The sequence below is a fragment of the Mustelus asterias genome, chromosome 7 (assembly GCF_964213995.1).
Source record: "Mustelus asterias chromosome 7, sMusAst1.hap1.1, whole genome shotgun sequence".
Taxonomy (NCBI): Eukaryota; Metazoa; Chordata; class Chondrichthyes; order Carcharhiniformes; family Triakidae; genus Mustelus; species Mustelus asterias.
The window spans coordinates 104,266,990-104,279,210 of NC_135807.1; the positions used below are offsets into that span (position 1 = coordinate 104,266,990).

Sequence of the window (12,221 nt, forward strand, 5' to 3'; positions counted from 1 at the left end):
CCTCTGAATACACAGGATCTGCTCAGATGAGGAGGATCGCAACAGACATCTCCAGACGCTGAAAGATGCCCTCATAAGAACAGGATATGGCGCTCGACTCATCGATGGACAGTTCTGATGCGCCACAGTGAAAAACTGCACCGAACTCCTCAGAAGACAAACACGGGACGCGGCGGACAGAGTACCCTTTGTCGTCCAGTACTTCCCCAGAGCGGAGAAGCTACGACATCTTCTCCGGAGCCTTCAATATGTCATTGATGAAGACAAACATCTCGCCAAGGCCATCCCCATACCCCCACTTCTTGCCTTCAAACAACCGCACAACCTCAAACAGACAATTGTCCGCAGCAAACTACCCAGCCTTCAGGAGAACAGTGACCACGACATCACACAACCCTGCCACAGCAACCTCTGCAAAATGTGCCGGATCATCGACACGGATGCCATCATCTCACATGAGAACACCATCCACCAGGTACACGGTACACACAATTGTAACTCGGCCAACGTTGTCTACCGGATACGCTTCAGGAAAGGATGTCCCGAGGCATGGTACATTGGGGAGACCATGCAGACGCTATGCCAACGGATGAATGAACACCACTCGACAATCACCGGGCAAGAGTGTTCTCTTCCTGTTGGGGAACACTTCAGCGGTCTTGGGCATTCGGCCTCTGATCTTTGGGTAAGCGTTCTCCAAGGCGGCCTTCACGACACATGACAACGCAGAGTCACTGAGCAGAGACTGATAGCCAAGTTCCTCACACATGAGGACGGCCTCAACTGGGATCTTGGGTTCATGTCACACTATTTGTAACCCCCACGACTTGCCTGGGCTTGCAAAATCTCACTAACTGTCCTGGCTGGAGACAATACACATCTCTTTAACCTGTGCTTAACCCTCTCTCCACTCACATTGTCTGTACCTTTTAAGATTTGATTACCTGTAAAGACTCGCATTCCAACCATTATTTTGTAAATTGAGTTTGTGTCTTTATATGCCCTGTTTGTGAACAGACTCCCACTCACTTGATGAAGGAGCAGCGCTCCGAAAGCTAGTGGCTTTTGCTACCAAATAAACCTGTTGGACTTTAACCTGGTGTTGTGAGACTTCTTACTGTGAAAAGCCACTGTAACAGGGAACACCCAATATCTGACAATGTGAGGTCTTGAAATGATCCAGATGGAGGTTTAAATGTATATGGCTGAATTTTAACATTTACAGGGCAACAGAAGTAGAACCTGGCAATGTGTCACAAACCCAGAGCTTTCAGCAGCGCACTTGTCAGTGGTTTGTTGACATAGCCATCACATTTGTATCTGACTTCCAGATTTGCTGACCAATTAGAGTGGGTGGGTGATGACAACCCACATCAGTCTCCTTCAACTTTGCTATTTAAAGGGACCCTGTGAGGATGAGAATTCAAACATGTATTTTGGCAGAGGCAGAGCTGAACTATATCTTGAGCATAATAATATAAAAGCAAAATAGCGCGGATGCTGGAAATCTGAAATAGAAACAGAAAATGCTGGAAAACCTCAGCAAGTCTGGCAGCATCTGTGGAGAGAGAAACAGTGTTCATGTTTCAGGTCTGTCTGTCTCTTTTTCAAAACATTCTTCAGAATCTCTTTCGCATCCTCATTGTTTGCTCAAAACAACTCTGGTTCTCATATAGCTTCTGTTCTACCATTCCTGGCATCGGTAATTGGGCACTGTTCAAGTGTCATCAGCCACATCCTTAGAGGATAGCCTTTGTCTCCAAGGAGCCATCCGCTAACTCTGCTTTGAAGGAGATGTGATTAGTGAGGTTGAATGCAACACACAATTCCCTCGGAATCTTGCACAGAAATGACTGATAATCTTTCCATGGTTATGGACCAGTTGAATCCTTTTCAGTCAATGGAGATTCCTGGTTGATCTGAGGAGTGGGGTCCTTGATTACCACATGTGTTAAATTCACGATTCCCTGGATCTGTTGGAACCAGCAGGGCAGTTTGAGTGCCTGCATATCATGTTACGCCCACATAATATGCCCATGGATTTATGTAGAAGACGGAACTTTACTTTTACTTTACTTTTAAAAGCAGAATGAAAATGGACAACTTCCCTTGACAGGATGGACTCCAAGGGTCAGGGGACCAAAAGAGAAAATGCTGGAAAATCTCAGCAGGTCTGGCAGCATCTGTAAGGAGAGAAAAGAGCTGACGTTTTGAGTCCAGATGCCCCTTTGTCAAAACAGGTCATCTGGACTCGAAACACTCGATTGTTTTCAGTGAGCCAAGAGACAATCCTCAGCCTGCAACGTTTCCAACTACCAGCTCAACAACTGACAGTAACATTGACTTTGTGGACAGTTTCAGAGATCTAAGTGCATGTTGCATCTTTTTAAACCACCTTTTCTTATGAATGAGTGGATGCAATTGCATTTACATTTCGGGTGTTGAGAAAATGTAACTTTAAAAGTTACATTTCTTCTTTAAAACATATCTTGTTGCGGTTAGTTGAGAGGTGAGGGAAAAGGAGATCTATTTATCATCTCTCTCCTGTCCATAGTAATCCATAGAGAAGTCCACCTTGGTAAATATGGCATCATCACCTATGAAATGCACTTCTGTGCAACAGGTCGTCAGATTCAACAAATAGAGGAGCTGAAGGAGGCAAAGAAAGTAAGCGCAATAGTGTCCTAGTCTCCACTGGCAACGCGTGCCCACTTGGTTCAAGGTAGTGAAATGACCTCAAAGCATTGGAAATGACATTCAATGCAGTGAAAACACACTCAGAACAAATTCTGTGAGCAAAAGCCTTTCACAGCAATTCCTCAGCAAGGAAGTAGGTGGCACATCTCAATATTTAAAGATTTCATGCCTATTTGCTTTCTCAACCCCATTCATTCCAACTGTTCTTTCACCTTGTTTTCCCTGGCAAGTTCCATGAAGCCCAGGAAACCCACATGCACAGAGTTAAAGTCAGAATCCTGTGTTAAAACAGCAGCTGATTAACTGATACATTTAAATGGCAGAGCTGCCAGTCCCGCGGTGGTATCCTGCACACTGATGAGCGTATGTGAGTTTAAGGTGGAAGTTGATGGGTCCTGCCAACTTCCTGACAGGTCCTGCCAATTTCCCAACGCACTGACAGTTTCAGATGTTTTAACCTATCTTTTGCACAGAAATCTATCTACCCTGACGGGTTAAAATTCCACCCATAATTTCAGAATATCTAAAATGAAAGCCTCACCTTGTTCAGATATATCAGAGTTGTTACATGTTTTGTGTTAGTTGCAACAAGCATGAAAAGCCATTGTTAACATTTTGCAAAGAGTGAGCTTTTATATGTTTAAGTTTCAAGGGCCATCTCATTTTAATTATGAGACTGCTGTAAACCCAGAACTGAAGAAAGTACTGGTTTTAAGATTGCTTATTTTGCTCAGTAAGATGACTGAGGCTTGCAAAATTTCTAGAACATTCTAGTTAAGTGGATTACTCTTCTCATCAAACACCTTACAAGATTATATTCAGTCCAGAAAGTTTATTTTGCTACAGGCTCTGCTGTTTGTACATTCATTTTAAAGGAATCAAGTGAATGTCTGGCTGCAATGCCACGTACATGCATAATTGTGAATTCCACTATTCTAATCTGTTAAATTAGATATTTCTTTAGCCTCTTCTAAATGGAATTCTAGATGAGGTCATGCATAATTAGAATGAATAATAGTCAGGGCAGGATTCCAGTGAGGATATAAAGAAAAGGATGAGCATTGAAAATATTGGATTGGTTGAAAGAGGATGATTAATTAGCAGGTCAATGCGTTTGAAATTGTTGATTGCAGATGGCAAAGCCTTTATTTAAATGGAACGTTTTACACTTCTACAGCATTAGAAGCTGAGTTGTGAGAGGGAGAGGAAAGTGGGGCAAAGAGGTGACTGCCTCAAAAGCACAAAATATAATCAGGAAGTATGGTTTATTGATGCATTTCACATTTCAGCACAACTCCTATGAGATTGCAGAACAGTGCTCTCGATATATAACCTGACTGACCTTTCGGTTTTTCTTCATTTTACAGACTGTTTTTGAAAGAAACTGCTTATCAGATGACTGCGCTGCTGATCTACAACTTGGTGGCAAGCTGCTGCTCTCCAGGTATATGGTAGGGTAAAAATCCTGTCCACAGCTCCCATATCCCACGATGTCAAATGAACTATAACTGCCCAAAATAGCTTTTTATTCAATTGAGTTGTATGCTGTTTATTGCTCCAGCGTTACTAAATTATAATGCTGTTTATTTTTACTATGGCTACAGTTTTGGAATTAAACAATGAAATATAAAGTGATTTGGTGAATCAGAGCTAAATCCTACAAGATTTTATTTCATTTAGAATGGTCTTCATGACATAAGTCGGGATGAAGAGGGTCATTTGGGCCAATCTTATTTATTCATGGATAAACAATTATTCTTCAAAGGCTCCAGGGTGAAACCTACACTGCCCTTCCTGTAGGTATTTTTAAAAATTATTTCACGGAATGTGGGCGTCACTGGCAAGGCCAGGATTTTATTGCCCATCCCTAATTGCCCTGAAAAGGTGGTGGTGAGCCAACATCTTGAGCCACTGTATGCAGTGTAGATACACCCACAGTGCTGTTGGGGAGATAATTCCAGGATTTTGATCCAGTGACAGTGAAGGAATATATTTCCAAATCAGGATGGTGAGTAGTTTGGAGGGGAACCTGCAGGTGACGGTGTTCCTATGTGTCTGCTGCCCCTGTCTTTCTAGGTGGTAGTGGCCATGGGTTTGGAAGGTGCTGGCGAAGGAGCCTTAGTGAGTTGCAGCAGCATCTTGTAGATGGTGAACACTGTTGCCATTGTGTGTCGGTAGTGGATAAGGTGTCAGTAAAGTAGGCTGCTTTGTCCTGGATGGTGTATGATGGAATACTCTAAACTTGCCTAGATAAGTGTTGTTAGAGCTGCACTCGTCCAGCCAAGTAGAGAATATTCCATCATACATTGTGACTTGTGCTTTGTAGATGACAGACAAAGTTTGGGGGTCAGGTGGTAAAGAATTTCCATGTGTCTGCTCCAAGCGTGATTGGACTATATTCCCCAATGCGTGGAAACTGAAAAAAGGCACACAAGTTTTGAACAAAGTCAAAAAATGTATGGCTGCCTCACATGATTCAGCTGCTGCATTGCAGATTAAATTCAAGGAGTGACTGGAACATGGGATGAATAATACACAGGGGCTTGCATTGTTCAGTTTTGCTTGTGGACCTGAATATTTTCCTGCCATATTTGCAGTATCATTGAAGCTCTGCTCGCAACAGTTTTTGATATCCAAACCTAAATTTGCAGTGAATTCCAAAACTATTATCTCCAGACACTCAGAAGTGTGGGATTGTACCTAGACAAACCGAGAACTCACTCTACAACTTCACCATCGCTGGTCACTTATCTTACAATTAGTGTTAATTGGTCCACGTGACTCACACCTGGAGTTGAATCAACTATTATGGAATAGAATTTGGCATCTTTAACTTCATTAGTGAATTGGGTTTCTGAGCCACTCTGCTGTATATTGATAGCTTTTCAAATCCTCTTTGAAAAGTTCACCAAATTCACTGAGATATTCAAGGCAGGTTAAAAAAATTACCTCTTTGAGCTGACACTGATGACTCATCTTGTCCTCTTAAAGGAAGTCCCAAGGAAGCAAGCAGTTTGACTGTGGCAGCAATACGTCTCAGCACTTTCCTCCAGTAAGAACATTCCTTATCAAACTGAGCCAATAACGCAGAATTAATTCTTCTAGATGATTTACATATTAGAACGAATGCACACATGGTTTTAGTATGAGCTTTAGAAGTTTCATGATTAGCAAGATCTCTTCCAACATTTCTCCAGTTAGAGTACCCGATGTCAAATGCGTGTTTCCCTTTACTAGGGTCAGGGAATAATTTGTAAACACAACAGTAGACTGACTGCCTTAGAGATTCCTGAAAAAAATCAACCAATTTCTCCTTTCGGTCATCCCATTTCTTTTTACCCTCAGAAAATGGGACTCATCAAGACTTCTAAACTGCTTTCAGCCTCTAACATCAAACTCTTTTCGCAAAGTTTCCATATTATCAATATTCTCTGGTCTATAATATTCAATTATACCCAATGGAACAGATTTTTGGCTATAAGGCAATGTTGTCCGGGTAGGTTTCTTCCCTCACTTCAGCTGCAGAAGAATGAGCTTGAGCAGTATCTTGTAGTTCCATCCTCATTTCAGAGGCCACTTCTTCTTGCTCTTGAACTTCTTGTTCAACTTTTTCAGGTGATGTGGTATCTGGAAATTCGTAAATTGAAGTCATCAGATAATTCACCCATACCTTTGGTGGGTGAGGGTGAATGTACAGTTTGTTCACTGCTCAACACTTCAAACTTTCTAAAGTAAAATGACAAACTGTCTTTTTGCTGAGCTTCCCCCTCTTGCCTCACCTTCAGTTTTCTGTACTTTTTACTACCAGATTGATAGTGTTGCTTCATATTGACTGATATTTCTTGATTTTAATGAATGAATTTTCTGAAGGAGCAGACTTTATTTGCTCTCCTCAGCCCTGGGGTTCAAGTTGCCCCTGATCACTCGATGACATTGTTGTTGTGTTGGCTCACTGGCTGCCTGGCTACAGTATGGCCGTGGCCTCACCCTCACTTGCCCTGTCCTCCTCAGTCCTAGGTAAGGTTCAATTTGCCCCTGCTCACTCAACAGAACTTGCTGTTCTGCTGGTTCACTGGCTACCTGCCTGGCTATCTGGCCTCCAGATAGACAATCTGACCTCCACACAGACAATGACCCTCGGCTCATTGCCCAGCCTTACTGGCCTGGTCGAATCACCCTGCTGCTCCCCTCGATGACTGCCAGTGCCTCCTCGGTCCTCAGACCACACCTCTGCTTAGCTACCTCTGCTTAGTTTCCTCAGGAAATGTGCTAGCTCACTCAATGGCTGCCGAGCCTTCACCTTTGGTTTGTTGCCCAGCAACCCTCCTTCCTGCTGCTAAAGTGGTTGAATCACCTTGCTGTTGCCCTCGGCAACCACCAGCGCCTCCCAGTCATCACACCTCACCTCTGCTCAACGGCAACCTTAGGAAATGTGCTGGCTCACTCACTGGCTGCTTCACCTGCTGTATGGCCTCACTGCACTTTTACCCTCGCTTTGTTGTCCACCAGCCCCCTCAGCCTTGCTACTATACTGGTTGAGTCGCCCCACTGCTCCCCTTGATGACTGCTGGCCCCTCCTCCTCAGCCCTTGCACCTGAGGCAAGCTCGCTATTGGCCTAGGCTGCTCTGGCCCTGGTCAGAAATTGGCTCGTCCTTTTTTATATATTTTGGTTGCTCGCCCTGGTATAATGGTTGAGAGTCTTCCCCCCCCCCCAAGATAAGGTCAGAACCTCGCTGTTGGCTCAGGCTGCCTGCCTGGTTATCTGGCCTCCTCAGCCTTGGTTAAGAAACCTAGGCTGCTGCTGTTTTAAACACATATTTTTAGAGCTCCTCCTTACACAAGACACTACAACTTAAAACTTATTGAAACAAAAAAGATTCCTCCTTTTTGTTTAGCATTTATTTGTTTAGTTTTTTTGGAGTATTTATTGCAGCAGAAATCCAGTATAAATGAGACCTACAAATCAGGAATTGATACCTTCACCCAGTTCACACTGGTGTACATCAATTTTTAGACCATCTGGTAACAACTTCAAGATATGAATGAATAGAAAATGTATAAAGTGTTAAGATATGGATGGATAAGCTGATACATGACGTGGATGATGATTTACCCACTGACATCAGTCAGTCATGTGTTAGACTCTCTCTTGAGAGTGAGATAGAAGTTGGAACACCATGCCCAGGAGCAACATACCTACTCTGTAACCTGTTTAGATTATTGCTAAAACAAACGTTAAGTAGATACAGATTCAAGCTGCACTATTTCGGGCAATGGGAGGTTTTGGTATGAAAAGTGATTAGAGTCACAGAGGTTTACAGCATGGAAACACCCCCTTTGGCCCAACTTGTCCATGCCGCCTTTATTTCTTTTTTTTTAAACCCCTAAGCTAATCCCAATTGCCCGCATTTGGCCCATATCCCTCTATACTCATCGTACCCATGTAACTATCTAAATGCTTTTTAAAAGATAAAATTGCACCCGCCTCTACTACTACCTCTGGCAGCTTGTTCCAGACACTCACCACCCTCTGTGTGAAAAAATTGCCCCTCTGGACACTTTTGTATCTCTCCCCTCTCACCTTAAACCTATGCCCTCTAGTTTTAGACTCCCCTACCTTTGGGAAAAGATATTGACTATCTACCTTGTCTATGCCCCTCATTATTTTATAGACCTCTATAAGGTCACCCCTCAGCCTCCTACGCTCCAGAGAAAAAAGGTCCTAGTCTATTCAGCCTCTCCTTATAACTCAATCCATCAAGTCCCGGTAGCATCCTCGTAAATCTTTTCTGCACTCTTTCTTGTTTAATAATATCCTTTCTATGATAGGGTGACCAGAATTGCACACAGTATTCCAAGTGTGGCCTTACCAATGTCTTGTACAACTTCAACAAGACGTCCCAACTCCTGTATTCAATGTTCTGCCCGATGAAACCAAGCATGCCGAATGCCTTCTTCACCACTCTGTCCACCTGTGACTCCACTTTCAAGGAGCTATGAACATGTACCCCTAGATCTCTTTGTTCTGTAACTCTCCCCAACGCCCTACCATTAACTGAGTAAGTCCTGCCCTGGTTCAACCTACCAAAATGCATTACCTCGCATTTGTCTAAATTAAACTCCATCTGCCATTCGTCAGCCCACTGGCCCAATTGATCAAGATCCCGCTGCAATTGGAGATAACCTTCCTCACTGTCCACCATGCCACCAATCTTGGTGTCATCTGCAAACTTACTAACCATGCCCCCTATATTCTCATCCAAATCATTAATATAAATGACAAATAACATTGGGCCCAGCACTGATCCCTGAGGCACACTGCTGGTCACAGGTCTCCAGTTTGAAAAACAACTCTCTACAACCACCCTCTGGCTTCTGTCAGGAAGCCAATTTTGTATCCATTCAGATTCCTCACCCGGATCCCGTGAGATTTAACTTTATGCAACATCTACCATGCGGTACCTTGTCAAAGGCCTTGCTAAAGTCCATGTTGTCAACATCAACTGCACTGCCCTCATCTACCTTCTTGGTTACCCCTTTAAAAAACTCAGTTAAATTTGTGAGATATGACTTTCCACTCACAAAGCCGACTGTCCCTAATCAGACTAAATGCCTGTAGATCCTGTCTCTCAAAATACCTTCCAACAATTTACCTACCACAGATGTGAGGCTAACTGGCCTGTAGTTCCCAGGCTTTTCCCTGCAACCCTTTTTAAGCAAAGGCACAACATCTGCCACTCTCCAATCTTCAGGCACCTCACCCGTGACTATCGATGATTCACATATCTCGGCTAGGGGACCCGCAATTTCCTCCCTAGCCTCCCACAACGTCCTGGGATATACCTCATCAGGTCCCACAGATTTATCTACCTTGATGCGCTTTAAGACTTCCAGCACCTCCTTCTCTGTAATATGTACACTCCTCAAGACATCAATATTTAATTCCCCAAGTTCCCTAACATCCATGTTTATGGAAGTGCTTGCCATGTTTGGAACATAATGCTTGTGACATGCATAATAACAGCAAATGTTTAATTTAATTCTTTATTTAATTGGATTTGGCAAACATCTCTAACAACCCACGTTTATATCCCACATTTTACATGGAAAAACATCCCATCATGCTGAGGAATTGTAGTTAAAAATGAATGCTGGGCCAAAAGAATGACCAACATATGGCTTTAAGGATAGTTGTAAAGGAGGAGAGGGTGGTAGAGAGGCTGTAGAGGTAGAGTGTGTATTATTTTTCTATTCCATGAACTATGGACTTGGAAGACAGTATTAACTCTATTCACCATCTCCTGTAGTGCCTGCTCCACGTTTGCACACACAAAGAGGGTTCCACTCTTTCACAGATATGGCAACTCTTTACTGCTGGACCTCTTTCAGAACAGCAATTAACATAATGTCATTGAAAAGAGTCCTTTCTCCACAAATAAAAATCAACCTGTCTTAGAAAGTATGATAGAATCGTCAGTTCTGAGCTCAGGACTCAGGAAGGAATAAACTAAAAGTGAGTTCAGGACTCACTTTTAGTTTATTCCTTCTCTTCCCTGTGAAATTCTGCGCAAATTGCTGTCGACAAAGTCTTCACAAAAAAAACCATATTTCCACTTATGTATACTGATACTGCAGATAGTTGGCTATCCCTGAAGGTCTTTATTGATGTTTAATGCCCAGTTGATCCTTTGATCCCTCCTTGGAGACAGATCAGTTATATCACATCGCATCAGGCTAAGTTACATCAGGGCTTACAGTGAAGAATATTACAGAGGCCAAGGAAAAGGGAGAGGAAGCATTCATGACTCCTTGTCAGAAGTGACTACAGCACCAAGATGCTAGCTTTCATGATCCTGTCAAGAAGATGACATTGAAGACTTTTAAGGACACACAAAAATGTGCAGTAACCACAGTAAAAGGTAGGGAGATTGCTCAGAAAGTAGATAGAAACTTATTTGCTAAACTATTAATTGTTGGAGCAGTGAAAAAAGTGGACAGCAATGAGATGCTAAGTCATACATTGGGAATGTTAACATTGTTTCTTATCAACACAATGAAAGCAAAGCTCTTATACTTTTTTGAGCTATCAGATGTAATCCCAAATAGTACAACATGGGTATGGGATGTTACAGGATTGATTCAAGTCATGACATCACAATCAACATCTGGGCAGTTCATTGATCAATTAGTAAAATTTATTTATTAGTGTCACAATTAAATTAACACTGTAATGAAGTTACTGTGAAAATCCCCTAGTCGTCACATTCTAGCACCTGTTCGGGTACACTGAGGGAGAATTTATCATGGACAATGCACCTAACCAGCACATCTTTCAGACTGTGGGAGGAAACCAGAGCACCCGGAGGAAACCCACGCAGACATAGGGAGAACATGCAGACTCCACACAGACAGTGACCCAAGCCGGGAATTGAACTGGGGTCTCTAACACTGTGAGGCAGCAGTGCTACCCAATGTGCCACCACGTCACCCCATTTGTGAGTTCTTGTGAGCCAAGCAAAGTTGAATAATCAAGGATTCCATTCAGGTACAAGACCAACGGCATTAAGAATGGTGAAAGGAGACAGAGGCCAGTTGGAGGAACACAGTCACAAAATTTCCCCTCCTGGCTAGAAAATCCAAAGCTGTGATAGAATTTATGTTTTGCAACTAGGAAAATCTACACCAGTTTCTCCATGAAAGGTGGTGAAAGTCTTCAAGAAAGATCATTAATGACATACCACTCTTTGCTGGACATGGAAGTGAGTGTCATGTTCTTCATCAGAATGTCAGCATAACAGATCTAGAGATGGTACCAAACCCAGCAGCATTCTACGAACAAGCAGCAGCTGATACATGACTACTGCTTCATAGTACATTTTCAGCCCGTTCCACTAAGCATGTTGTCATAAATAGTCCTGACACTGCTGTCTTTGGATTGTGCTTGGCATTCTCCAAGGAAACTGATGCTAAGTTCTATTTTTGCATAGGAAGAGGAAACAGCATGTGTACAAATGATGTTCATCACCTCTTTGATCGCTCTGGTAGCGATATGTGTGCTGCTCCTATTGGTTTTCGTTGTTTTTCAGGATGTGATTTAGTGAGTGCTATGTATGCAATGGGGAAGGTGAAAGCCATGAATGCCAGAAAAGAGCACTGTGCATCATTGAAAATTTAGGGACATCATTTGTTGTTTCGCAGTCTCTATATGAAGATCTAAAAGGATGCAATTGTGAACTCTGCGTGTAGGTTGGATGTAGAGTTTGGATCCAAATCAGAGTTCAAATGTTCAGGACTGAAAGTTATGCAGAGAAGTGCGTGTCACCAAACAAAGATTCTTTGTACAAGCATGTACAGCGTGTCGATTACCAATCTGCAATATACAAGCAATGTCTTAAAACGTGCCGGAGATCCCATCTCCAAAAGTCCATGGGTGCAAACTAGAAAATGATGTTTTTGTTTCTATTTTTATTTTGTTCTTGTCTTTGCATCGAACTACCTTATACCAACATCTGCTCGTGTATAG

The 12,221-nt window shown here is 42.7% G+C and overlaps 1 protein-coding gene across 2 annotated transcripts in view; it reads left to right on the forward strand.

Moving 5' to 3' along the window:
* itga9 (integrin, alpha 9) overlaps positions 1 to 12,221 on the forward strand; it is a 493,651-nt gene that overhangs the window by 303,838 nt on the left and 177,592 nt on the right. For both annotated transcript variants that reach the window (XM_078216645.1, XM_078216646.1), the window contains exon 17: positions 4,065 to 4,141. In XM_078216645.1, the coding sequence (XP_078072771.1) occupies positions 4,065 to 4,141 (77 nt within the window). The remainder of the gene's footprint in view (positions 1 to 4,064; positions 4,142 to 12,221) is intronic.